The 26875-nt window shown below is 35.9% G+C and overlaps 1 protein-coding gene across 1 annotated transcript; it reads left to right on the top strand.

The window, feature by feature from the left end:
* Positions 1-438: 438 nt before the first annotated feature.
* LOC149418278 (uncharacterized) lies at positions 439-16626 on the top strand. The gene is made up of 4 exons (XM_089639078.1): positions 439-1608; positions 12840-12987; positions 14760-14834; positions 16478-16626. The coding sequence occupies exons 1-4, from the start codon at positions 439-441 to the stop codon at positions 16624-16626; spliced, it is 1542 nt and encodes a 513-aa protein (XP_089495204.1).
* Positions 16627-26875: the final 10249 nt, after the last annotated feature.

Below are 26875 nucleotides of genomic sequence, written 5' to 3'. Positions count from 1 at the left end.
GACGAATGCTTCACTCAGAGAGGCGTCCTGAAAATGACCTGCTCCGACAAGGAGTCAGAGACATGGCTGAGGGAGATGGTGCCGACCATACGGAAATGGCAGGGCTGCGACCTGGAGGTGGTGGGGTTGCAGGAACTGCCAAAGTACGTAAAGGTTATGGCAGTAATCCCCGAAAATGGAGCAGTAAGCACCGAGAGGTTGCTACAACTGCTGGAGAACCAGACTCCCCGGCTACACACAAAAAAATGGATCGTCCACGACTCGATCAGGGATAAGAACATGTATCGCCTGATCATGAGTGTGGACGAGGAAAGTGTGAAGGTGCTGAGGGAGATGGGGATGACGGCGCATGTCGGGATAAGGAAGGCCACTTTCACGGTGCGCTCTCCTAACACCGAGGAGCGTAAATAGGAGGAATGACTTAAGGATTAGGCAGTAATGGCTAAAAACTTACAGTTCATTCAAATAAACTTGCACCGCAGTCCGGCAGCGACTGCAGTGCTTAGCAGTAGAGTCACTCGGGACAGTGTGGACGTCGCGCTGATCCAAGAACCCTGGACTTATAGGGGGAAGGTCAGAGGACTAAACATGAACCAAGGTCTAATCTATTATAACGAGTCGGGGGACAGACCCAGGGCCTGTATTCTCATCAGAGGGATACCTGGCACACTGCTACCCGAACACTGCAGTAGGGACTTAGTGGCTGTGAAGCTACAGGTCACGCTGGACCAAAGAAGCAGGGAAGTAGTTGTGGCATCAGCATACATGCCCTATGACTCTGTGGAACCACCACCCTCAAGGGAAATAACGAGACTCGTCCAAGACTGCAGGGAGAAGGGTAGGGAACTGATACTCGGAGCAGATGCTAACTCGCACCACACTGTGTGGGGGAGTACGGACATCAACAAACGAGGACAGGACCTCCTGGAATACCTGATGACAGTGAACCTTGAGATTCTCAATAGAGGTAGGGAACCCACCTTCGTTATAAGTAACAGACAGGAGGTGATAGACCTGACCCTAGGAACATTAAGAGTCTCAGGATGGAGAGTATCGGACGAACCATCCCTGTCGGACCACCGACACATAGAATTTAAACTAGAGGGAGAAACAAGCAAAACGGGGACCGATACATATAGGAACCCAAAAGCAACTGACTGGACTAGATACTCGGAGGAACTAAATATAGGAATGACAAGATTCCCAGCTAAATACGGTTGCCCCGAAGAAATTGAGGACGCAGTAGAAGTACTGAGGGACTCAATGATAAGGGCATACGAAAGTAGCTGCCCTCTGAAGACAAGTACCAGGGACAAAACACCGTGGTGGAGCAGAAGACTGCAGGAGCTACGGAAAATAGTAAGGCAAGCTTTCAACAAGGCCAAAAAGTCAGGAAACTGGGATGCCCACAAGCAATACCAGAAAGAGTACAAGGTGGCAATCCAGAAAGCCAAAACATGCTCCTGGGAGAAATACTGTGGGGAGGTGGAAACCATCCCACAGACTGCAAGAATCCAAAAAATTCTTGCAAAAGACCCAGGGGCAGCAAAAGGCCCATTCAAAAAAGCTGATGGAGGATATACCAACAGTTGGGAGGAGGAGTTGGAGGTACTGCTGGGGAAACATTTTCCCGGCTACAAAAAGTTAGAAGCAGATGATACCGGTCCACCACCAGCCCGAGTTACACGGGAAGGTAAGGACTGGGACACTGCGGCTAAAATAGTTACTCCCTCCAGAGTTAAATGGGCAATCAGAGGGTTTGACCCTTTTAAAAGCGCAGGAGAGGATGGAATCTTTCCGGCACTTCTACAGAGGGGCCTAGATACAATCCTACTTCCGGTGACGAAGATCCTGAGGGCATGCTGTGCCCTCGGATACATCCCCATACCATGGCGGAAGACAAGGGTAGTGTTCATACCCAAACCGGGGAGAGCTGACTACGACCAACCAGGTGCATTCCGCCCAATTAGCCTCACCTCATTTCTTCTGAAGACAATGGAGAGGCTAATGGACAGGCACATAAGGGACGGGGCACTGAAAGAGAAGCCCCTCCACGAGTTACAGTTTGCTTACCAAGCAGGTAAGTCAGTCGACGCGGCACTGCACAGGTTGGTGTACAAACTGGAGCAGGCACAAGCGACTGGGGAACTGGCGGTAGGGCTATTCCTGGATATAGAGGGAGCATTTAACTGCACCACTATTAAATCCATTGATGAAGCGGCAGAAAGACATGGACTCGACAAAACCACCAGAAGGTGGCTGAGGAACATGCTCTCAGGCCGGATACTTACGGTGAAAAGGGGTGAGGTAAGCATCAAAGTGCTGGTGACACGAGGGTGTCCACAGGGAGGGGTCTTATCACCCTTGCTGTGGAGCCTGGTGGTGGACAACCTCATCCGGAAACTCAACAACAGGGGCCTATATACGCAAGGGTATGCGGATGACATTGCAACCATAATAAGGTGTTGGGATGCAGACACAACCCGAGGCCTTATACAGTCAACACTGGCAACAGTGGAAGAATGGTGTGAAGAAACAGGACTGTCAGTCAACCCAGACAAGACAGAACTAGTAATCTTTACGCGTAAAAGGAAACTAGAAGGATGGAGCAATCCAACCTTCTATGGAAAGGAATTAGAACCCTCTGACACGGTTAAGTACCTCGGAGTCATCATAGATGCCAAACTGAGCTGGAAAAACCAGGTGGAAACTGTAGGCAGAAAGGCCTGTGCTCTGATGTGGGCAACTAGGCGAATCTGCGGCAGAACGTGGGGTCTCAAACCTAAAATGATGCAATGGCTTTACACAGCCGTTGTAAAACCAAGGATCATGCACGCAGCCCTGGTCTGGTGGAGGAGAACAACACTGAAAACAGTGATGGTCACACTCAATCACATACAGGGACTTGCATGCAGAAGCATCACAGGAGCCATGAGAACCACTCCAATACTAGCCATGGGAGTGCTGCTGAACCTACCCCCACTAAACATAGAAATAGAGGGGGCGGCGATGGCGGCAGCCTACAGGTTACATTGCAATGGCCAATGGAGAGGAGAGTTGCCCAGAAACAGTCACACGGAGATAGGAATAAGACTGAGGGCAATTAGTCCGACGGCTGGGATGAAGCAGGACGGCAAACAAGCCGAATACTTCTTCGGACAGCTGTTTAAAGTGACGTACCCCACAAGGGAGGAATGGGACACGGTCCCAGGTCCAAACTCCAAACAGGAACTAATCTGGTTCACAGACGGGTCCAAGATGGAGGAAGGAACAGGGGCCGGGGTCTGTCTACAGGGATCTAAGAGGGAACTCAGTATACCTCTAGGAATGCACTGCACTGTGTTTCAAGCTGAGATGAAAGCCATCTTAGTCTGCGCACAGGAGAATATGAGTATCGGGTACAGAAATAAGAACATAAACATATGTTCTGATAGCCAGGCGGCCTTAATGGCACTGGAAAGTAACCGATGCGACTCCAGACTGGTGATGGAATGCAGGACTATCCTAATAGAACTGGCGACCATCAATAAAGTAACCCTGCTCTGGGTACCAGGACATAAAGGTATTGAGGGCAACGAGCGGGCTGACGAACTAGCAAGGAAAGGGGCGAAAGCATCACTTGTGGGATCTGAACCGGCCGTAGGAGTAGCAGCTTGCCACACCAAACTACATATCAAGAGGTGGGTCAAATCCCAACACTGGAAGGAATGGAAGAAGGCACCCGGAATGAGGCAATCTAAAGTACTCATAAACGGACCGGACCCTAACCGAACCAGGCAACTACTCGATATGGACAGAAACTCACTGAGGGAACTGGTAGGACTATTAACGGGACACTGCCATCTCAGGAGACACATGCAACTGTTGGGAGTGGAAAACACCAACATCTGTAGGAAATGTGAAGAGGAGGAAGAGACTCCAATTCACCTATGGTGCCAATGCCCCGCTCTGCTGGGAATAAGGCTCAGATACCTGGGAAGACACAGTGTGGAACCAGAAGACATCGCCACATATCCAATGACAGCCCTGGTGAACTTCATAAAAGGGACCGGGTTACTGGCAAGGGAATGAGGTAAAATGGGAGATAGTACAATGGGCCTATGGCCTAAGTGCTCGCGGGGAACGTAAGTAAACCGCCTCCGACTAAAAAAAAAAAAAAAAAAAAAGATGGCAATATAATCACTTTCGCCGATGACACTGCCCTAGTACTAAAAAGTAAGACATGGGAAGAAACATTTCACAGAGCGGATCTAACATTGCAAATTATTAAACAGTGGTTGGATGATAATCTACTCACCTTAAACATAACTAAAACGAAATATATAACGTTTAGTCTTAATATTCCGAGTCAGCCTTCAATCAATCATACACTAAAAATACATTCTTGTAGAGATAACTCTAGCTGTCTGTGCAATCCACTAGAACGAGTAGATTCCATTAAATATTTGGGTGTAATAATTGACAATAAACTACGATGGGAAGATCACGTAATAAATGTTACAAACCGTATACGGAAACTGGCATATATCTTCAGGTCATTACGAAATATTCTTAATAAAAATACACTAAAAACGGTATACTTTTCTTTATGCCAATCAATTATATCTTACGGTATAATAGTCTGGGGAGGATGCTCTAACACGATATTAGATCCATTAATTAAAGCTCAAAAATTGATAATGCGGACTATTTACAAAGTACACTATATTCACCCCACGAAGGACTTATTTAACGACTTCAAAGTACTCAACATAAAATCCTTATACGTCAAAAACATATCCTCCTACTATAAATTCAAACATACGAAAAAAAATATTTTTGAATCGACCCATAATACAAGATATTCCAACAAATCGAATTATACTATTCCCCCAATAAAAACCTCAATGGCACAAAGACAATTTAACTTTCTTGCTCCAAAAATATTCAATAATTTAACGTTAGAAATAAAATCAATAGCCAAATACGACAGTTTCAGGAAAGCGCTCGGGGATTTTTTGATGTGTGATTGTTATAGTGTTAGTAGCCTATTCCAAGTACTCAGATAGAGGTGTATATATTGTTTATATGCGTGAGGATGCGTCATATGGGTGTATGTATACATGTGCTGTTATATGTATATAGGTATGTCTGCTGCTATATACACATGTGTGCTTGCATGCACACATATTAAAAATTATATATATAATTATGTATATTTTTACAATCTAATGCTAATTTACTTCTTTCTCCTTTCTAATTTCTATCTTCTACTTTATATTACAATTTTTCCAAAATTTTAGCTTCATCTATAGTTACTAATTTCATATGTTTACACTAGATTTCATATTTCATACAAATTAATTACACTCAATTGGTCACCATGAAACAGGCAGCCGCCTAGTATGGTGATTCATTATATCTACTTTATGTAAATTTCATAATAATGTAACATGTATTAAATAAAATAAAAAAAAATAAAAAATAAAAGGGTTTTACCGTTTATACCACGAGTTTCCGAAAACCGTGTAAAACAAACTATATGTATCGGAAATGTTCCTCAACACTAATGACAACAGCAAGTGAATGATGAAACATTTATAAAAAATGTCAAATTAAATGCTTTACCAAAATAGTAGGTTCTGCAAATAAGTCATACCCTTTTACTAAGTTGTTTGTTTTACTTAATATTTCACATTCATATTATACGTTCATTGCTTTGCGACAAACGCACATGTGACGTTATGTTTTAACAAGTTCATTAATGTACAACTACCGCCCTCTAGTGACAAAAAAATGAAGACATTTTGACAGTTTGCGAAAGTTCGCTATCATATAACAAGCGCTTAAGTTAGATTTGTGATAAGTTATCTGCATATATTTCTTGAAGTCTTATTTTAATTCGGCCGTTTTGCATTTCATCTGTCTCTATTTTTTTTGCGTTCGTTCTATTTCCGGTTCCGTTGTTAATTTTAATGGTTCAATCTTCTTTCTTATTCGCATTTTTCACAATATGTTGGTACCAAAACCTGCATGAAGAAATTTGACTACAGAATTATCATTGAGGTAATGACGATTCCTGAAATAAATTGTATAATTCCTTTATTGAAATTAAAAAAAAAATCCTAAAATATTTGGTTTATAATTAAGTAGGTAGGGGTTAAAGTAGCTTTTAAGAAATCTTATCATTTCAGAGAAAATTTTGGTTGTCGTTAAAAAATTAACAAAAATAAGTTGGAAACTTTAAAAAATTACTTTATTGGACGCGAGATCTACTAACTATTGACAGAACTACTAGTTAAATAATATGATGCTTTAGCATACACAGTGTTTTTGGACGAGATATCTACTAACTGTTAATATAATTACTAGTTACATAATATGATGCTTTAGCATACACAGTGTTTTTGGACGAGATATCTACTAACTGTTAATATAATTACTAGTTACATAATATGATGCTTTAGCATACACAGTGTTTTTGGACGAGAGATCTACTAACTGTTAATATAATTACTAGTTACATAATAAAATGCTTTTGCATACACAGTGTTTTTCGACGAGATATCTACTAACTGTTAATATAATTACTAGTTACATAATATGATGCTTTAGCATACAGTGTTTTTGCGGTGCCAGTGTCATTTGACAGACTTGTTATTATTTCCAAACTATTTCCATTTGTGGAAGTATTTATGAAATACATGTGCTTAAACGTTTAGGAATCTTAACGGCACTTCATCTTAATACGAAACGAAAGCTGTCGAAACAAACCCAACATATTCGTGATATATTTTTCAAAAGTTCTCCGCACAATCAATACGGTAAACTTCCAAAACATACATTTGTATATTTTCTGAATATATTTTTTAACACTTAACCTTGTACAGATGAGAAATTATCAGACTCTTGAGATTTGTTTTTTTAAGTGATTTTGTATGTAGTATAATGTGAACATTTTCGAGCAATAAATGGTTGACATAATTTGTGAGGCCAGTATGGATATGGAACCATTTTTTGGATAATCAACACTAACCCCAGCCATAAGTCACCCCAAGTGGTTTACTACGTTTGGTGGCTAAGCAGAGGTGCCCAGGTTCATTAGGTGAGGATTGTCTAGGACTTTGACGTTTTGACTTCTCCAGCCGGATTCTCTCGACCGATCGCCTTGCACCGCAGTGGAAGGGATGGATTTATACGTTCGTCACTCCTGGACACATTAGCCCCAGAAACCTTTTTCATTCCCATAACTTCCTCTCCTTCCTTAACCTGAAAAGACCCCCCACTCAGCATTCCTAAAGATGAAATAGACCCTGAGGGTTTTTGTTCCTCAGGGCCTTCTGTGCGAAGCTAATGTTAATTTGTGGAGCCATTGCTCCACAAATAAAAACTAATACCATTGTAAATAATTTATTTATATCAGCAGATAATTTGAACATTTCTAATATTGTGTCCAAAGCAATAAAATAGGTGGCTGACATAAAGCAGGTTATTTTCACGATTCGTTTTAAGAAAACAGTAGGACGTACTTATCGTGTTTTCGTGAACCTGTAAGATTCTGAACTAAGGTACAGTATTAAACAATTGTCCACGACACGTGTGGGTGAGTATCCAGGTGTGAGCATTCTCCTAATAGAATTATGACCTGTTTGGTATGTCAAAATTATGCAAACATTTCAAACTGTCGACAGGTTATTTAAATGTCTGTTTTTTGTGATTCCCCAATTCCATTGTCATAATGAAAACCAATTTTAACTTTATTCCGCTTGTTTATTTTAATTGACGGTCAGTTAAAATAAACAATTTGAATAAGTTTAAAATTGGTTTTCAATGTACCCACTTTTACCAATATTTGTAGAAAATATTCAAAGGGTGGATGGATACACAAAAACAAAATGGGGTTTTATGATTATTTTGTTTATTTATATTCGCCCAGAGAGAATAGAGATACACAATCCAGAGAAAAAACTATTATACAGAAACGTCTCGAGATAAACATGGATTAAATGGAAGATACTCTAAGTATTTAAATGTTGCTTTAAATGGCTTTGGCTGTGTTTGGTAACCAGATCTGAATATCCAGGTACTTCCCCACCTTCCTTTTCCTCATCTCATTCTCCTCTCCACTACCTTCAGCCTGAAAACATACCCCGATTGTGGACTAACTGTGGCTAGTGTATCTAACCAGCTTCAGACCGTATAAAAAAAGATTTTAACTAAATTCTTAATATCTGTGTTCTCTACAAAATTCGCGTTAAAATGTATTTTATATTTCTAAACTGAAAATTATATTTTTACAAGCAATAATTATTCGCCTGAAACACTCATCCACATTGAAAAATCTCCTGATAAAAGATACATGACGCCAACGGGACTCGAACACGGGTTCGAGTCCCGTTGGCGTCATGTATCTTTTATCAGGAGATTTTTCAATGTGGATGAGTGTTTCAGGCGAACAATTATTGCTTGTAAAAATAATTGTTACCCTTTGTGCTATGCATAAAAAATCTTGTCTTACAAACATTAGTTTACCAAAACAAATAATAATGAAAATAATATGTTGGTAAAGTACCTTAGTAATTTAATAATGTCTCGTATATCTAATAAGGCATTTGCCTGCGGCAGAAAAATAATATCCATCAAGAAAAGGATAATTTCAAGTAATCCCATTAGCATTCAACAAAGATCTTCAGAAGGTACTTCATCACATTATCTAAAAATTAGTTCCGATATTCCATGAATAAAATAGTACCGCATTTACATCTCGGCTTGGTTGAATGGAAGCATGCGGTAAGAAACAAAAACAACTCTGAACCGTTGCGCCTTACGAGTATATTCGAGATTCTGTAAAAAGGAGAGTAAATAAAACACAATGGCGGTAAGTAACACTTTTCTCCCTCTTCGGTGAAAGTTCAGGAAAGTTCTGAAAGGAAACAGGAATATCTGAATACCCACGAAAGCTTTTAAATGTGTATTTACTGCGGACGACAGAAAAAGTATGACACATCGTCGTATATGAATATATTTAAAATCTTTAAGTGAACTCTTTGCTTTGGTCATAATTTTTCAATTTGGAAGGCGGGTTTGGGTAACGCCGCCCTGGGAACCACATATTGAATATCCCAACACTGTCCATATCCATAGGTCACCCCAAGTGGTTCGCTACGTTTGATGATTTGGCAGGGGTGCCCGGGTTCATGGGGTAAGGTTTGTCTAGGTCTTGCGTGTTGTGCCGGATCGCTTGTCGCTTTGCATGGCAGTGGGAGAGATGGACTCATATGTCCGTTAATCCTGGACACTGGCTTCCAAATTCCTACTCACCCCTCTTACTTTTTCCTTCACAGATCTTCCTCTTCATTCCTTCCTTAAAGAGAAAAATTATTTTCCTCAGGGCATCCGATGTGTAGCTAATGCATAAAGGCCAAGTTTTCAGGTACACTAGAATTTACACCCTAAAATCTTTACTCCAGACCATTGAACGCCGAGTGCACGTCAGCTAACGAAGAAATATAATTTTTAATTTTAGCAATTATATTTATTCATAAACTGACGTGTACTCGGCGTTCAATGGTTTGGAGTAAAGATTATATATATATATATATATACACACACACACTATATATATATATATAGTGTGTGTGTGTGACTTGCGAATGTATTATGCTCATTCATCACAAATAACAATCACAGTCTACATGAACGTGTTACTAGTATCGAAATGACGGTTGCCATTTTCTGGAGAATTCCTCAAATTGCAAAAAATTTCAATGGTTTTTTCAGAATTGGCTCTATGCGGGAAACCCTTTTTGATGGTAAAATGCGGGGATTCTAGGCATTTTTTGATCATTCAACCACATTGAAAAATTAAGTTTACTATAATTTTGAGAACGTATTATTTCTTTTCTTTTGCAGCAAATTTTCAAAAAAGTGCAATTTTTAAAGTCTGGTGAAAGAGATAATCTGAAAATGATAAATTGTAAATAATAATTTCAATAGAGTTTGGTTTCATTTTGAAGGTAAAGAAACTTGGGAGATTTTGTCGGGAATTCGAAAACCTCTTCATATCCTGTGGGTATTTTAGAACATATGGATTGCCAACCCTGGTCTACATTCACGTTAGAACCGATAAAATGTTAAAGTGCAGGTTTTTAAATACCGGTAAATTGGTTACCCATAAGTGCGAATAATTAATTAAATAATATTATAAATATATTCATATAACACCAATCGCTTCAGTGGTTGTTAGGCTCGACGATGTGTGTATTTTGACATTTTGGTTCAAAACAATAACATTAGTGACGATATGCCAACATTTTACCCAGTGTTCTTCAATGTTATAAGCGACTAATCTGAAGAATAAAAAACGTCTCGACCCCCATACAAAATGGAGCGCCTGTTTTAAATAAACATAGGCTTTTTGATTCTAATGACTGGTTATGTCACTGGTCATGTTCATATACTTGGTGCGCTTTCGGGACCCGAAAAATTAAAATTTTGAAAATTATTTTTACTATTTAACTAACTACAAAAATAAAAAATATACCGGTACTTAAGGTACAAAAAATTGGACCGAGTTCCTTATTGTTCCTTATTCCTTAGTGTAGCGTGACGTAACAGGTATTATGAGCGGTCATTCTTCAGAATATCACTTTGTAAGCTTTTATGAAATTTTCTTTTGCAAAATGCCTTTACACTTTTACATTGAATTTGGCAGCGTTCAACGAAAATAATAAATCTCTATCGATGGGATTTTTAATGAGAATGAAACTCAAAAACTGGTTGTTTTTCTTTACATTTGTTTCTTGTGCATTTTATTCACAAAATCTTGAAGATTTTTCTTGGATCCCCCAGGAAGGCGTATCGCCACGTAGAGGCGAGTGAAGAGATGTGACACACCGGGCACAGCATGCGATAAGTGAAAATTGTGATACGCCACCAGAATACCTAACTAACGCATGTTTTTATGGTGGGTTTTCGTCATTCTCCCTCTCATATGTCTTCTTATGGCTTGTCCCGTTTTACCCATTCACTTTTTTATTTCGTGGTTAAATTATCCATTACGCTATTCTTTTATAATAAACATGAAAATGTAACTGAAACTAGTAATGTTTATCTTTATACAAAACCATGTAAAAATTAAACACGCTTCTTGGTTCTTGACCCTAAGGTTAGGGCACCCAGATTAATAAGAAATAATCTACCTTTTTAAGACGAGATCCTCATTTTCATGATTGAAAATTAAAATATTTCAATTCATAAATTTAAAGTATATTAAAAAAAAAAAAATTTGAAAAGTTTTTTTCTCTTATTTTCTTAGTTAGAAATTCAATGAGAAATTTCTAGTTTATACGACAAACAAACATTTTTTTTGGCTGTATAAACAATGAACGGTTTTATGACCGTTAAATGTCAGTTTATATTACTAATCATCAATAATACATCAATCGTATAAAATATTCATCACGTTGATAAGTAAGGCTGTTAGTGTTTGTTATATTAAAAACTTATTTTTGCTACCTATAAGGTAGGTAGGCAGGCACCAAAGCAAATCATGTGGAATGTAAAATACTGAAATAACTACCAGTAAAATCACAAATATGAAACGGAAAAAAATTACGCAATATTTGATAAGAAGAAATTTAAAAACACATCTTATATACGTTATTATATTACTCAGCACATGATTTAGGCTCTTCGTTATGATTTACAGGGTGTCCCAAAAAATAGTGTCAAGCGGAAGTGTGGAGGTAGAGCACTTCTAGGACTACCCAAATCACCCCCTCGTAAATTTCGAGTTACGATTTTTTAGAATTTTTTGTGAACCTTGATTTGCAAGAGATTATTCTACCGCTTGATATTTTTGGGACATTATGTATTATATCATAAATGGAAATGAGTTACATCGTATCTGGAGGCAATTCTAGTACTGAAACTAAAACTATAATATTATTTCAAATTCGTTCAGATACAGGCGTCAAATATTTTACCACAATAAATAAATTTGATTGTTTTCATAAATCAAAAGTTATTAGATGTTTGTCGAAATTTAGGACTGTAGTTTTCGAATGCTCAATAACTGAGCGGATGATACCATTTTTCTGGGAATCTGACAACCATTCAATATAGTCTTTCCTCATTCTTTTTTGAAGAAGGAATATAATAATCGCTACCTCATGAGAGAGTCAAGATATTTACGATAAAATGTATTAAGCGGTGGAGATTTACGTAAATTTGATTTTGAATATGCCCGCACTATTAGAAAAATCATACCTCCAAATATTAATTTAAAAAATAAATAATCTCTCATATTTTTTAATTTATCCTAAGTTTGCAGGTTTTATAAAAAAAAATTATAACTTTACGAAATGGTTTAAAATTATATCTTTTAAAGGATATTTGCTAACATATACTAACATTTCAATAGAACTAAAAATAATGTTTAAAAATATGTATTTATAATAACATCACGCATTACTATTATTTTTTTTAATATATAGAATGCACTTACGAAAATTTCAAAAATCGTTTGTTCTTTTTTTCACTTGATATTTTTTTCAATCGTAATTTATCAGAATCTGATTATACTATCACGCTATCTAACGCTGTCGTCTGGACGGTTTCGGCCCTCTAATTAGTCGAATTCAAATTCTATGTTTCGGGTAAATTTTGCATAGCGCAAAATTACTTGACCATTAACAAGCGTTTATGTCAATTCAAATGTATCCAATAAAATTTCAACATTACATTGTAATAATCTATTATTTCAGTCTACTTTGTTATAACTTTATTAGATACAGTAAAGCAGGGTACTTACCTAGAGTGTAGCATGTAATGTAACTGATACTGTATCAATCTGCAAGTGGGTACGGCTCGTCCACGGTAACCGCGTATCCAGCTACGACCTCCCGGATCCGCCTTCAGTGCTCATAATGGTGCTTGCAGTGAAACAGGTCACTGCGAGCACACTGCGCTCCACCCGCGAGCGGCTCGCAGTAGACTCGTGCCTACGTACTCACTCGATACAGTATCAGATACGTTACAGGTTACACGGTTAGGTGAGTACCCTGCTTAACAGTTGATATCAGCTGTAGACATGTAGTGAATAATAGTTTTTCATTTGAAAGAATCCATAAAAGCCATTAAAAGCTAGAAGAGACTCCACAGATATAATATATCTCCATAATATTATCAATGGCTTTATTGATTTTCTCCCATTCTGTCTGAAATTAATTTTAGAGTCCCGAGCGTTAGAACTAGAGAAAAATCACTTTTTCATCTCCATAAATGTTCTACTAATATCAGACAAAATGCGTTTATATTCAGATCCTGTAGTATATTTAATACGAATTTTAATGATATGGACATATTCACATGTAATTTAAGAACCTTTAAAAGATGTGTAATAACTAACATTAAATAATTTTAAATATTCTACTGGAAGTTATCATGTTGTTGCTTTGAATCCTTTCCAGTTATTTACCTTCTAATTTATACTCATGTGTTCAATTTAGTTGTAGGTATACGTTTATTATATTGTTATTATTGCTATTGTGTAGTGTTTTTATTGATTGCTGCTGTGTTGAAATTTTACATACATTATGTTTTGAATTTTAGCTGGTTATTAGTGTATCAGTTAACTTTAAATTTTTATGTATTTGTGTTCTTACATCTTCTGTTATTTTTTATTTATTATTTACAATATTGTATTTTTTGTAAATCTCCCGGCCACGGGTACAGAACCCTTAGTTTTTTTTTTAATATTCTTTATTATTATTATAATTTGAAGTGAAAATCTGTTATTGGATTTTATCTTTATTATTTAGTTTATTCTCATATATGTAAATAATCTGTTGATATAATAAATAACAAATATGTACAATTTCATTTATTCAAACAACTGTCATTCTTATTATGCCTAGCTCTTCCTGTTCCGTGTTTTAACAATATATACTAATTCTCTCTCTGTGAATGACCCAATATCTACCTATTAAATGAAACTGTTGTTAGTATCACTTAAACTGGGCGAAGCTCAACTGAGTGCCGCCCGGAGGGCCTTGCAACAAAAAACCCGCTCCGCTGTTAGTAAAACTTATTCTAGTACAAAAAAAAAATATTTATTTCTAATATTTAAATATTGAAGACAATATTAGTGATTTCTAAACGAAAATCTGAAACAGAAAAATCAGAAAAGGAAACGGTCACATCTGGGACTGTGACCGTTTCCTTTTCTGATTTTTCTGTTTCAGATTTTCGTTTAGAAATCACTAATATTGTCTTCAATATTTAAATATTACAATTTGAGGTTTTACTCAATAAAGTTATTCCGAAAAATAAATATTTATTTCTTTTTGTTGATTCATTCTTTCCATTACATTGGTTTCTTATATGAAATCTTTTATTTAACGATAATACACATACTGCACCGAAAAAGAAAATTTTTTACTAGTCGAAATAAAGTTAACATTCACTTCTTATTTTTAATTTTAAGACTTTGAAATAACTTAATAAAGATTTCACTAACAGATTAATTGATTCACAATACGTGACAGAAATTGTGTAGAATAAACATTCACGGGAATATTTAACGCAATAACAAACCGTCACGAAAAAATATCTTCCTACTGTAATAATTGGTTTGTATTTATGTATTGTACTAGAGATGAGAGATATCTTTTGATAAACTGTGAAACTACTAGCTGTGTAAAACTGTTAGCTTTGTAAAAATCATCATCTCTCTGTGAATGACCCAATATCTAGCTATTAAATGAAACTGTTGTTAGTATCACTTAAGCTGGGCGAAGCCCAACTGAGTGCCGCCCGGAGGGCCATGCAACAAAATACCCGCTCCGCTGCCAGTAAGTTACAAACACGCGGAACCTTTTGGAATAATTCATATAAATATATTTCTTGAAATTGGCCACATTCTTGCCAGCGTGCGCTCGCGGGTGTTTATATTTTCGCAAATTAACCAAAAACGGTCCAGTGGTTGTTCAAATTTATCGGAGTATGATGGATTTTGAAGTTGTGCATCTTAACTGTGTAATATATTACAGTGTATAAAGTATAAGCTAGTATTGGTGTGAGATTTACGATTTGAAAGTTTGAATTTTCATTTATTGCTCCATATACACATGTATTGCGACGGATTGTTTTTAAAGTAAGCCTAAAAGACCTTTATTTTTTTTTGCATTTATTGTGGTGTTTTTAATTTTTTGATTTTAGGATTATTCGAAATAACTTTACTTCCATCTCAGAAAAATTAACTAATAAATATTTAGCATATTTGAAAGCAATCATCTCAAGTCGATTATTTTGATCATTATCGTTAAAGCTCGCTATCGTACTTTGAAACAACTTTCCAACTTATGAACCATAAAAACCTTGATGGATTGTAGCAAAGAGAAAAATGTGAAAAAGCTTTTTGGATTTGTAAGTTCGCTCGCCTGCAGTTTTGCACGTTAGAAGTCCAGACATTTTAAATTCAAAGCTTTCAGCCAAATCGAAAGCTTCGGAATACGTCAAGGTTTTATTGCTCACAAATTCAACCCAACGCACAATAAATTCATATTCTGATCTAAAATGTTGTTCAAAAATAAGTATGAATATTTTATCGAGTAATAAAAATTTCAACTTTATAGCTGAATTTAATTTACGTTTTTATTGGTTTTGTCGAAATAAACTGTTCTTCTGATCTGCGAATACCCGATGTGAATTTATTGGTTTGGTTGTTAAAGACCTTAAACTTAAAAATACATTTAAATATCTTACGTTTAACTAAACTTATCAAAAATACGAAAAAACACAGAAGGTAAGTTATAGGGCAAAACCGGTCAGGTACGAAGTAAATAACTACTGTTAATATTTTCTCTAGCGAAACAGAAAATATGACAAGTTAACGAATAACCCAATAATATTTGTATTTCTTTTTTACCTTATTTATAAGCGGATTGCTTGGAAAATAAAGAAAGACTTCGTTAGCATGGGATTATACCCGCAAACTCTTTGGACCACTCGGCCACTGACGTTGCTTTTATAGAACAAAACAAAGTGATTTTACTCCCCAAGTGTACTTCGTGATAGCTATGTACCTCTCACGGGGAGTGCCAGCTGGCCATGGTACGTTCCAGAGTAGTAAATATTTTCAGTATCGCCCTGTTAAAAGACCACTTTTCAGAATTGAAACGTTGCTTGTAATCGCTTTAGTCGTGTTTGGTGACCAGATCTAAATAGTTAGGTACTTCCCCATATGTATTCTCTCTACTTCCGTCAGCCTAACAATATACCATGATTGGGGATGCCATAGTACCACTGTCTTCAGACGGTTGGGAGCAGTTGGGATTATTTTGCGGTATTTACGTAAAAAAAATTTTTGTTTTTTTCAAATTCCATAGCACTCTCTTGTTACCCTTGGATAAACTATTAAGAAAATGTAATTCGTTTGTTCGCATATCAACGTGAAATGATTTTTCCATGAAGCTGTAGATGTTTCCTTCTCCAGAACAATATTGTTTCGATGACTACCCGTGTCTGAGTTACTTCCACTCACTGCACACCGGCTCCAGGCCCCGGAAGGCGGCGAGAAGAATTTTCATTTCCTGTTGCTGGCTGCGGCAAGTGACTGGAAAATACGGAAGCGTTGAACTGTAACTTACATGACTGACCCTCTGTATGATTTTTCTTCCAAAGGGAAATAATTTTAAAAACATTTTTGAATTTATATCTACGAAAAGGTAAAAAAATTCCGTTCAATTTTGAACAGCCCTCCACACTTACAAGGAAATTAAATAAAAGTTCTGCAAAATCTAAGATTCCAACAATGACTTAACCCTAAAGCGCTCGCGCTACGAGCATTTTGTCACATTTTAAACTATGCACTCGTTGAGCTCAAGTGTTAAATAGGACAATTTAAGACCAAAAAAGATAAATTGCGCTAACACATTGCACCCTTTTTTGAACCAAATAGGGATGCGAAAAGTTACTGTGTATGAACACTGTATGTACATGTGACAAGAATATTTCAGTAAAACATATGATGGAGATAGTGAAAACATATAAATCTGTAATGATCTCGAAAACTCAAAACTCTCCTCTGTTTGGGCTTAAAATTATCTTATAATCAATCAATCTTCATAAAGATGGGAAAAATTTCAAATCAAGCAACAAGTACCAATAATTTATAAGTGATTAAATTTTAATAAATATAAAGTAACAATACTATTTTATTTTATTATTGTAGACAATATTAGCTATTATATTATGTATTGTTTGTATCTCTATTAGTGTCTCTTGAGTCTCTATTTGTGTTTCTCTTGTCTCTTACCTCTATATGTATTAATTGTCATTTGAGTGAACTTTTATATAATTTTATTTGTTTAAGAATCTTTATTTATATGTATGTAAATTAGTGTATTAGTCTGAGTAATTTTTTGTAATTGTATGTACCTACCTATTTGTGTACTAACTGCGTTAATATGACTGGATTGTTCTCATGTAAGTAAGTACATCTGTATAAACCGAGAATAAATAATTAGTTTATAATGCTTTTGAGATGATTTTTCCCAAAAACTGGCATTATAAGAAGCTTCCATCCCAATATTATTATTATTTTAATAAAAAGAAAAAATACTTTATTTTTAACCACTTTCTTAGGCATAATTTAAATATACTGTCTACATACAAGTCTCGTTAAAATCCTAACCTTCTCAAGGACAGCATTATTATTGATTATAAACTATAATAACAAAGTACAGACACTTAGTACATTATATATTTTAGGTTGAAATAAAGAGGGAGAGAGAAACAGAAATCAGATTACACATCCGTCCTGATGATGGACACTGCAATGCTGTCCGAAACGTCATAATACCCCAAAAACAAATCACTATAATACTTTTGGCGTTGAAAATCTCAAATCATACCAGGGAGAGAGTGTCTGAATGCAAAAATGAGGAAATGAAAATGTATGATTTAGGCGAGTTTATAAAAATACTGTCCTGAAATAGGATGTAACTGAAACTAGTTAACAGAATGTATAAATTTTAATAAAGTGGTCAAAAACAAAGTATTTTTTCACTTACTTAACTTATAACATGAAGCCACAAAGTGATTGCTTTCTTTAATATTGTTATAGAATTTATGCCAGAAATGAACTTACCAGAACGTGTATTCCCGTTTAGACTAAATAAATAAGTAAGCACTTGATTTAATCCCTCGTAGCAGATTGCAGAACTATTCGGACGGTGTTCAGGAACTAAAAGATGGAAAAGGAGGCCAAGACGAACAATTATCAAATACATTATTTTATTTCATTGATATTAGTACAATTCCTCGGTCTACCTGCTAGATGAAATAATGTTTTGTATGAAACACATGAAAATATTTTATTTTAACTACATAATTTCGCGTGACATAATTCTGATATTCACGATTCGCAGAACTTTTTATTAATATAGTGTTTGAAATTTGCAAAAAATTAATATTTGAAGAAAAAACTTTTTTTTAAATATCAACTTAATAATTCTTTTATCAGGTTTCCCTGTATCTGTAACCAACTCAACTACTCAAATGTCATCAAAATAACTTAGTAAAGCATATCATTTTATTTATTTCATTTTCGTTTGAATCGCACTTACTATTTTTTCAGTTGCTTTGAAGTTTCTGAAATAAATTCAAACTTTATGTAAGTTAATATTTCACTAAAGATTTGTCGATTTACGAGTACAAAATGTATATGGTTTTAACCTTAATGGCTATAAAGTGAGACGCCAAAACATTATTTTTTTTCCAAGGAAAAAAAATACAAAAAATATAGATTTGTGTCGGTCGGGACTATCTTCTCACAAACCAAAATTGATTTGTTCATGAAAATTACTTCGAAAAAGTTTTAGTAAAAATATTTATGTGTGCGAAATTAAGATTCATTATGGAAAACACAAAACAACTAAAAACTACATGGATGAAGTGTGAAATAATTTAAAACATTGTTTATTTCGTGAAAAAAACGCTTTTTCACCCAAAATTGTGATTCTGATTTTTCAATTTTCCATTAGACAAATTCTTGGTGTAACAATATTATTATGAAATATTGCCGAATGGTCAAAAGCTTCATATCTCACATTTCGTATCTGTTAATGTCAGATTTTTAAAAATTTTATAAAAATAATAAATATACTCAAACAGAGTGACATTAATATTTGGTGTTATTAAAGTAACATTATCTCATTGAAAATTTTAAAAGCGGCAAAAACTAAAATACTTTGCAAATATTTATCGTAAAAAATTGGTATGAATTGTATGAGATTAGTCCCGACCCGCAAGCTCGTACTGGTGTAAATATTTGCATTAGTTAATAACCCAATGTTGAAGGCAATAATAAAAAAAACACAATAAACTCATTGATTAACATGCTAACTACAATAATAACACAGTGAATTAGTTAAAAAAATTATATATTGATATTTATAAATAGCTTACAAACAGGTTTGGCTTCGTTGTTGGCGCAACATTTCGACATCTTGTAATGATGCCCCTAGCGATAAATTTCGAAAAAGTAGGCAAGTACGGTTTCGATATGTCATTGTGGGCCAAAATACCGCGGAGATTTAAAACAGTTTTCGGGAAATATTTTTATAAACGGACCCCTCACGATCGTATCAGCTGGTTCTGAAAGGGTTATTTAGTTACATATAAAAGAAAATTTTTAAATCTTCGTAGATTTCGGACCGGAAGAATCATAGACATATGAATATTAGTAGACCTGCCCTAAGTGATTAAAAGCGAATTATTCCCCACACCCCATACCGGTTCCATTGGAGCCGGCTGGGTTCGCGTATGGCTTCCCGTGAATCTTGAGAATGTGACGTCATCATTCTTGTTCGAACTAGCGTCGAGCTATGGTCGAGGCATTTTACGAAATAACACGGCAAAATGGTGACTTGTGATATGAAAACTTGTAAAAATAGATGTGAAAAAGAGAATAAACCCAGTTGTCGTATTACATTCCATATATGTAAGCATTATTTTAAGCTTATTCACATCGTATAATATGGATCAGTTGTAGAAACATATACTATCACATCGAGATACATCTGGACGCAAAATACAAAGCCGTTTGAATAAGAATCAGGGATGTGCCTTTGCCTTTTGCGCTTTAGGTACCACGTGTTAGGTACGCGCTTGTTTCGTATGTACGGTACTGCTGGAACGAGAAGGAGTGCATATCACGTAATGCGTTAGGTTATACCGAGTGGCGATGTGTGATAGAAAATCATGTTATTTGTTTTTAATTGATAAAATGTCATCGGAAGGCAAAATGATGTCCAAATTTTTACTCCAAATACTCTTAGGAATCGCTGGTAAAAACTGTGTGTATATAATTTCCTTTGTTTTTTTAGTTGTTATACTTTTCTTTCTTAAAGATTTCAATATTTTATTATTAATAGGAACATAGCGGTTGTGACAACCCTCCAACATTGGTCGAATGTAGCGATTCCCAAGTGTGCGCATCGTTGTTACTGGGAAGTAAATTATGAACACTTATAAAAGTGTCTTAACTAAATACGTAAATAAAATATTCGTCTCTGAAAATAGAAGAATTTTTTTTGCCGAATTTGGACTTCGCAAATTTGTTCATAACGTGGCGAGTAATTTGCGCTCCCATGTAAAAATGTATATTCATTCAAAAGCAGATTTTACTTTTAAGAACTAAATGGTGATATTAAAATGCGAGATGCCTATATAATGTCAGATTGATTTATTGAAGAATCACAGTCAGCTTTACCCCCTTCGTTCTTCAACAGTTGATTTTACCCCTCACCTTTAATTTCTAGTCTATATATTCAAATTTCTGTGGGAAGAATAAATTAAATATATTGGCGTCTCGTATTATTTGAGGTTATAAACATTTGGAACCTGCATGACCCGTGCTATAAATAATTTGGCAAGCTCAAAAAAGTTGCGTTTGAGCTTCAAGTTTCTTTATTTTGCTAATTTTGTGCTTTAAAATAAAAGATTTTCAAAAGGTATAATATTTCCCAGTCGTAATAATTCACCGTAACGAAGTCCTGTTTAAATTTGACCATTTTGAATTCCATCTGTCTGTAAATTTGTTTGTTATGTTCCAGATCCGGTTCATGGTGGTGGCCGTGTTGATATTCCCCTTTTGTCCCGCCAGAGTTCGCATGAGAGCAAATGGGATAAATCAATATCACGGTACCCACCCTACCGTCCTAAAGAATGTTTTAAAAACGAATCGTCATAAAGAGCAACTAATAGCTACCCTTTCATCCTCATTCTTCACGTTAGAATATTTCCTACATTCCATTGCAAATGTTTTCAGATGTATTTTTTTAACATCATTAGCATCGTTTGTAAAATAAATTTAAACCAAAATTTTTTTTTTTTCGATTATTATAGAAAATGAGAAAACCCATTCAAAAGCCATTTACAAACCAAAACGTTTGATCAAAATGATTACCTTGATGTCTGAACAATAGGTTTCTTGGCTCTGAACCCAGCAATCTGTTTTAAAATCCGGCACTTTCAACTAAAACCAGTATCATTTTTCCTCTGTACTGCTTGTCTTTAGTCTTCACATAGCTGACAGCCATATTTGTGCCCCAGTCATCGACATACAAAAGTACGCTCCAGTCACAATTCCCACCACTAGAAATTTGAGCTGTCTTCTAGTACAAGAATCTCGTTCAAACGAAAATGAGTCGTGCATATTCCGATGTGCACAGAACTTTGTTTTACGGTATTGAAACAGCTCGGCCAGCCGAAACGGTGACTAGAGCGAGACAGATTACGCTCCTAACGGTAAATCACGTGTTGGAGCAGGCAGATATCTAACTCATTCCGTGCACTATCAACGCGTGCGCAAAGCGCCTTGTAGGAAAGTGAATTTTGCACAACTTTAATCAAACGTAATTAAGAATAGATTCATTTTAGAATACAAATATACAACATTCACCCAATGGCACTCACGCACGGTGAATTTAAACGATTTCGCGAGATTTTCAGCAATGAAATGCGTGTCCCTTACTCTCGAGATGATGTTGCCAACGCTGATGGAGCATTATTATTTATAAAATTATCTTACAAACGTAACTTATTGGATGTAATGAATTTATTGCCCTACCCCTATTAAATAATTTTCTGCACATTTGCAACATAATAGGTAAATTTCAGAAATAAAATTCACTGCTGGTAATTTCAGTCATAACCCGCTTCTGGCCTCTTCTACAAATATTCTCCACTACCTGCAATCCCTCGCCACTCCGACTTCAGTCCTCCATCCTTCCCGTCCTGCCCCAATCCTTCGCCACGCAGTACACACATCCCTTCTTCGGTCTGCCTCTAGGTCGTTTTCACTGGGATGTTTCCACTGGGTCACCTACTTGGTCATAAGTCGTTACCACGGAAGTAAAAAGCCACAAAATAGAAATCTTTATGAGAAATATATGGTAAGCAGCTGGAAAACCAATTTAGATCATACGTGGTTCCAAAGGCCTAAAGTTTGAAATTTGGGGCGGAAAAACTTGCACAAACGTCATTCACTGTTAGTTCATGTTTGCTAGAGGGTGTTTAAAGCCTTCGTCTCACTGAGTCAGTAACAGTAAGCAATCGACATAAGCCGAAGACACTGCACTGCACCGCGCAGAAAATTCCCGAAATCGCCGCGCTGTAAACCGTAGCGAACTTTACTTTTTTGCCCAGTGTCTTAATGTGCATTGCTTACCGATACTGACCCAGTGTTGTTTATTATCTAAAAATTATCTGCATAACATGTGTGTGCTTCAATCTAAGCTGCATTTTGGTTTGTTTCCAATTTACAGTTTCTTTGTTTAAAATTTAGATTTCGTAAAATTTTATCACTTGTGTTATATTGGTCTAGCAGTGAAACACAAACACCTAATTTCATTGGATAAATTTCATATCTTTTAGTAAAATCAAATTTCTAAAAAGTAACATTTTTGCTTTATATTTAACATTTAGCCAGGTACTTCCCCAACTTCTTCTTTCTCATCTCCTTCCCCTCCCCACTACCTTCAGCCTCACAACATACCCCAATTAGGAATGCACTAGTCTCACTGACTCCAGACGGTTGGGAGCAGTTGGGACTTTTGTGCGGTTTCACATTAAAAAACTAAACCAAGTTTACAAAAGTAAAAAGATGCATGTCACAAAAGTGATAATCTTTTTTGTTCCCTGAAGGTGTGCTGAGTACTGAAATCAAGATAATTACAAGAACTGCCACGGCAAAACCAACTTTGTTGTTCTGTTTCCATTGTGCAAGAGGAAATACAGATAAAGTTATATTATTCAGTCACCACCTCTTCCCTTGCTCTGCGCTCCGTGCCAGGTAACTCGCGACTTGTGGAAAATTCCAGCTTAACCGAGTTTATCAGCGTTCTATCGCAAACTTATTTCATAAACATTCAATTTATTTGTTCGCCATTGCATCTCTCTGGTGGCCAAAGACCTGAACTACTTTTCTGCTGTCCAATTTTCCTCCCACTTACGTGTCCTGCTTACGGAACTTGGGAAGCCGCGATGCAGTTTACTAAACACAAGGCATCTCACGTTCGGACACATGCTGCACTTTTAAATACGCGGCGAATGAAGCAAATAAAAGTAGGCACATAATTGTTGAATAAAATCAGATTTAAAAAGCCATCACAGAGTTAGTTCTGGTAATTTCTAGCTTATATAAGATTCCTAAGCCAAAGTTTCTTGTAAAAAAGAAGTAATTAACCGCTTAGAAATTTCTTATGGAAAATCTTTTTTTTAAGTCTGATCTAAAATCATAAAAGGTAGATAGAAATTTATTATCGTTTTTATCTCATTTGGTTACTTATTTGTATGAATTTCTTACTAATTCTTTTTAACCTCTGTAAAATTGTATGCATAAATTAGTTAAAAGCCTTGACTGAAAACTTTAACCCTATTTACTATTCATAAAATTATTTTCTTACTTGGTTTTAGACTGTTTTTCTACAATATTTTTTTAAATCGTTGTTAAATTGTTCATGTTCGATACAGGTGTATCAAACATGAACAATTATTTTATTGCGTTTCATTTTAATTGCGGCTAAAATTGAACACCTGCAAGTTTGATAACCCCTTTTTTCAAATCATAATATTTACCAGTTGAAAAATATATCAATCTGTTACCATCTAACATGAAACAGTTCGATACCCATATTTTTTGAAACGAAATTAAAATATCGACAAAACCAGTCGTCGGCCGAAATATTATTCGCACCTAAAAAGACTTGCGTGTGGAACGATAAACAAGTTGTGGTGATGATATTGACGTCACAAGAACTTGTAAGAGAAATTATAAATAGCAACTAAAACACAATATTGGCGCATTCAAGTTACAAAAATTACTACGAGTGGACGGAACACCTCCAGTTAAAACGCGATCTGTTAATTATAAATAAAAATTATAAATTCCTGAGTGTCAACTGAAATCTGAAGTCGCTTCTGTTCCTCCATCACGGCACAATCATTTTAAAGATTACAACTATTTGCAACGAGCTGTTTACGGTCGACACTCAATTAGCTGAACCAAACACATCATTACAATAATGAAGCGTCTCCGTGTGCCGGCTCTTTTAATCAAATGACCATGTCGCCGTTGAATTCCTGCAACTGAACTGCCCACTGCCACTGATCACCTAGAGGCTAGCCAATCCCTGCTGCATTGATGCTGACAACCTAGAGACCGGCCAATTCTTCCTGGCTACCGACTGAATTAGCCATTGATGCTGACAACCTAGAGGCCGGCCAATTCTTCTTGGCTACCAAAATCATTTTTCATGTTCGATACAATCCCAGCCGATATACTTCCGGTCAGGAGTAAGGCAAGGAGGGTGTATGTCTCCTATCCTGTTTAATGTATACACGGACGAGTTATCAAATCGCCTGGTTATTAGATCGGGCCGTTGAATTAACAATGCATGCATAAATCACATAATCTACGCGAACGACATGCTTCTCTTTACTTCGTCGATCAAGGGATTGAGATCACTACTAAATATCTGTGAAGAATATGGAAAATAGCACAATATAATGTACAATCCGAAGACGGAATTGATTGCGTTCCACAATCGAAGAAATCCCGATACGAGTAAGATGCTCCCCGTACACCTCAACGAGGCAAGAATAAATACTGTACAAACGTAAAATACTTGAGGCACATTTCACAAAACCTATCGGACAAATGCGATATTAATTACCAAAAAATATGCATTAGATAAATTTAAGGTTTTCCTATCGTTTCCCTTGAGTAGAATATAAATAAAAAAATATATGAATGTAAACTACTTAAATAAATATTTTCATTAGAAATATGACCGCATAGTATGACCGTATTAAAGAAACAACTAATACAATTGTACGGGAATTGTTTGCCTGCACAAAAAAAAACTGTAAAATATAAGCACCGGCACACATTTCACTTTGTCCTCTGTAATGATTCAAATAAAACACTTGAGGTATTTCATTTGAATCGTTTAAGAGTTATTTAAAATACCATAAAATGCAGGGAATATCGACTCTTGTAATATGTTTGCATAAACGAATGCGTCTTGAGAAAGACGATATATTCGACATTTGTAATCTGCATTTTTAAAAGAACGCTTTTATAAAGACGGTTGGTTTTTAATGCGGATGCAACTTTTTGTAGTGAGCATGCCGGCTCAGTAGGCAACAGTAGATCCCCTCTCCGAGGCTGGCTAGCAGGCAGGTTCAGTAGACAGTGGAATTGGAGCGAGGGGGGGACCGGGTTGAAATCAAACACAGCGAGTTAGTTCCCAGATAGCGAAGCGAGTATGAGCAGAGCGGACAGCGGTAGATGTTGTTCGGTCCAAGGCTTGAAGCGGAATGGACAGGGACCGGTTTTTGCGGCGTATTTATAAAATTCATTACGACCGCGTCACCGACCCTTGTTTGTAATATCAAATTCCCGTAACGAGCTTTGTTTTTTTTTGTTATGAAGTTCGTCACGTTGTAGGATTAAATCTGTTTATCTCAGAAATATGGGTATATTTTATAATATAAGACCTTGTCTACCGCTGTCGTTTTGCTAAAACCACGTTGTCGCAATATTTCTTATTAGGTTATAATAAGACATTCTACAAGATAAGTGGTCAAATCTCTGTAACATTTTCAGAGTTTTGCTGAGTACATAATTATCTTACGTGTAACATATTTTATTTCAATTCGGGCTTATTTAATTAACATGTAATTATATTTGTATAAAACTATTTAGTTAACATTGTTAACAATCTCAGGCGAAATTACGTAATGATATTTTATGCACATACGTAATAGGTACTACAACTATGTAATAACTAAAAATATTTAACTGTATCTTATTGTACTGTGTATGTCTTAACAAATAAATAAATAAATAAAAAAAATTGTTTCCTATTAATATAGAAAAAGCTTGCAAATTTTAGTATTTTTTCTAAATCTCTCATTGCCTGTTGACGGAGCGGGTTTTTTCGTTCAGCCAATGAGCGTTTGCTTCGCGAGAACAAGATGGTTGTTTGCGTTAAGGCGAGACAACTGCTCTCCCATTTAGCATGATAAAATTTACCGTACGGCAGGGCAGGTTTTTAAACATGAGTAACCTATCTGCAAGGCAGTTTTATCAACATTAGTTTTTATGGAAGGTTTTACAAAGTTTTCGACAGTGGTAAATATGATGGCATTTTGTTGTGTTTTTTTTATATTTGATGTACATGTTTTACTGATGATGCTGATGACGTTCGATACAACAATATTATATAAAAAAATCAATATTTTAGCTTAAATTATCTGTGACAGTTTCCCTTGATTAACTTTCTTGCTTTCTTATAAAATTGTTTACACAAAATAAAAACCA

This window comes from Hesperophylax consimilis, chromosome 13 (assembly GCF_061612785.1).
Source record: "Hesperophylax consimilis isolate HC1 chromosome 13, BYU_Hcon_1.0, whole genome shotgun sequence".
In the NCBI taxonomy this organism is placed as follows: Eukaryota; Metazoa; Arthropoda; class Insecta; order Trichoptera; family Limnephilidae; genus Hesperophylax; species Hesperophylax consimilis.
This window is presented reverse-complemented; position numbering and strand designations above follow the sequence as displayed.

Bases quoted from the DNA above. Each gene is read 5' to 3' on its own strand.
- LOC149418278 (XM_089639078.1), top strand. From the start codon at position 439: ATGGCTAAAAACTTACAGTTCATTCAAATAAACTTGCACCGCAGTCCG. The intron at 1,609-12,839 runs GTACTGCTGGGG...TCAATCTGCAAG, and splicing joins GTTGGGAGGAGGAGTTGGAG to TGGGTACGGCTCGTCCACGG. The intron at 14,835-16,477 runs GTAAGTTACAAA...TTCCTTCTCCAG, and splicing joins AAATACCCGCTCCGCTGCCA to AACAATATTGTTTCGATGAC.